General features: G+C 36.6%; 1 protein-coding gene across 1 annotated transcript in view; it reads right to left on the bottom strand.

Annotated features, from left to right (window-relative positions):
- Positions 1 to 502: 502 nt before the first annotated feature.
- Positions 503 to 2164, bottom strand: part of IFRD1 (interferon related developmental regulator 1) — a 22758-nt gene continuing 21096 nt past the window's right edge. Inside the window, exon 12 of the mRNA XM_008063091.2 lies at positions 503 to 814. Within this exon, the coding sequence (XP_008061282.1) occupies positions 725 to 814 (90 nt within the window). The 3' untranslated portion in view covers positions 503 to 724. The remainder of the gene's footprint in view (positions 815 to 2164) is intronic.

Here is a 2164-nt window from a genome sequence, read left to right as displayed (position 1 = left end):
CTCACTCCCTACCTGGCTTGGGCATTTTTAACTCTGTATCTTGAAGCCATAAAGAATGTTCCTTTTATTAGAAAAAAGCACTTTCATTGTGAAAAGATCTTTTTTTTAAAGTAAAATGCACAAGGTCTCACACAGCAGCATTAATGCTCAGAGGTTAAGGTTAACAACCTTTCTGGCACATGCTAATTCATCATGAATTCCCAATAGCTGAAGTGCAGCTGTAAGGTTTCATGGTGTAATTTCCTTTGCTGTTCTCAGTGACAATTTTAAAAGCTACATTCCATTTAAAATATAGCAGCTTTTCCAGAGGAACTGAATCCCAAAAATCATATATTGAACTCTGTCTAAGATACAAGTTAATACCTTATATGTATATATCATTAAAATAAATCTGTATTTTTGACAACCACAATGTAAGCAATTAAACCTTGGCTAATAATTTTCCCCATCATGAAATCAAGTGAAATCTCACATGTGCTGATTTCATAAATAAAAAATAACGGAACATTACAAACACTTTATTCATGTTTACTGATTATATTTACAGAGAATACTCACTAATCAGAACTCACCATTTTCAATACTGTACATTAAATTATAAGCAATAACCCCTACTACAAAAGTTAGCTAAGTTAATCCAAGATAAAAACTGTCTCTAGAATTTAAATACATTAGAAATAGAAAAAAAAATGAAATTAGAAAATAGTCTTCAAATTCTGAAAATCTAGAAGAATTCTCCAACATCTGCTCTCTTATCTCGACATTTGCTTCGAGCTTTGGTTCGAGCTTTGAAGGCTGCAGAGTTATATAAACGCTGAAATGAAGAAAAAGAAAATACATGTGGATCAGAAAGACTTCAGATATTCTTATGGCAAGGGGAAAAAAGGGTAAAAGGCACAGAGGAAAAAAACGAACTAATCTGGTCCTGTAAGTATTTTAAATGTTTATAAAACACACAAAGAGTGAGGAAGAAAAAATATATAAAGAGTTAAAAGCTATTCTACATTAAGAAAAATATTAGTCAAATATGTAGAATACCAAGAAAATTCCAAGAGAAAAAGGACATCAACATTTAATTTGATCTAAGAAAAGAAATCATAACTAATGTGGGAAAAAAGAAGTCCTACTGTGCTGTCAATTGAAATAACAATAAAAAAGTGATGAGGTGTCATTTTAATACAAATTAACAAATTTTTTAAATTATAAAACCCAATGCTGACAAACCTATGTGTAATAGCTACATGCCTTCATTCACTGATGGAGATAACTGAAAATAATAGGAAGGTAACTTGTCAATACATATCAAAAGCCATAATTTGACCCTATATTCCCATCGTAGGGATTTCTTCAAAGAAGTAATTCCAAAGAGAAAAGTATGTAAAAAGTCAGTATTATTAAAGTTAGAAAATTTCCAAAAATTATTTGACCATAAAAATGATAAAATATATAGGCTGGATAAAAACATAATTAAATACTTCACCCCCACCAGAATGGTGATAATTAAAATAAAACACAGGCCGGAGTGGAGCCCAGGAGTTCAAGATCAGCCTGAGTAACACAGCAAGACCTCATCTCTATAAAAAAATGTAAAAAGAAATTACCTGGGCGTGGTGATATGCACCTGTAGCCCCAGCTACTCAGGAGGCTGAGGCAGAATTGCTTGAGCCCAGGAGGTCAAGGCTGCAGTGAGCTGTGATTGTGCCACTGCACTCCAACCTGGGCAACAGAGTGAGATCCTATCTCAAAAAATAAAAATAAAAACAAACAATAACAAGTGTTAGCGAGGATGTGGAAAAACTGGAACCTTTATACACTGATGGAAATATACAATGGTACAGCAGCTATGGGAAACACTGTGGCGGTTCCTCAGAAAGTTAAACATCAAGCCGGGCTCGGTGGCTCAGCCTGTAATCCCGCGCCTTTGGGAGGCTGAGGTGAGTGGATTGCATGAGTCCGCGGGTTCGAGACCCGCCTGGGCAGCGAGACCTCATCTCTACAATAAATCAAAAAATCAGCCGGGCGTGGTAGCGCATGCCTGTAATTCCGGCTACTCGGAAGGCTGAGGCGGAAGGATCACTGGAGCCCAGCAGGTCGAGGCTGCGGTGGCCAGGAGTGGCCACTGCACTCCAGTCTGGGCGACAGAGTGAGACTCCAACTCAAAAAA

Source organism: Carlito syrichta, unplaced genomic scaffold (assembly GCF_000164805.1).
Source record: "Carlito syrichta isolate Samal-C Ts95f unplaced genomic scaffold, Tarsius_syrichta-2.0.1 Scaffold306577, whole genome shotgun sequence".
NCBI lineage: Eukaryota > Metazoa > Chordata > Mammalia > Primates > Tarsiidae > Carlito > Carlito syrichta.
This window is presented reverse-complemented; position numbering and strand designations above follow the sequence as displayed.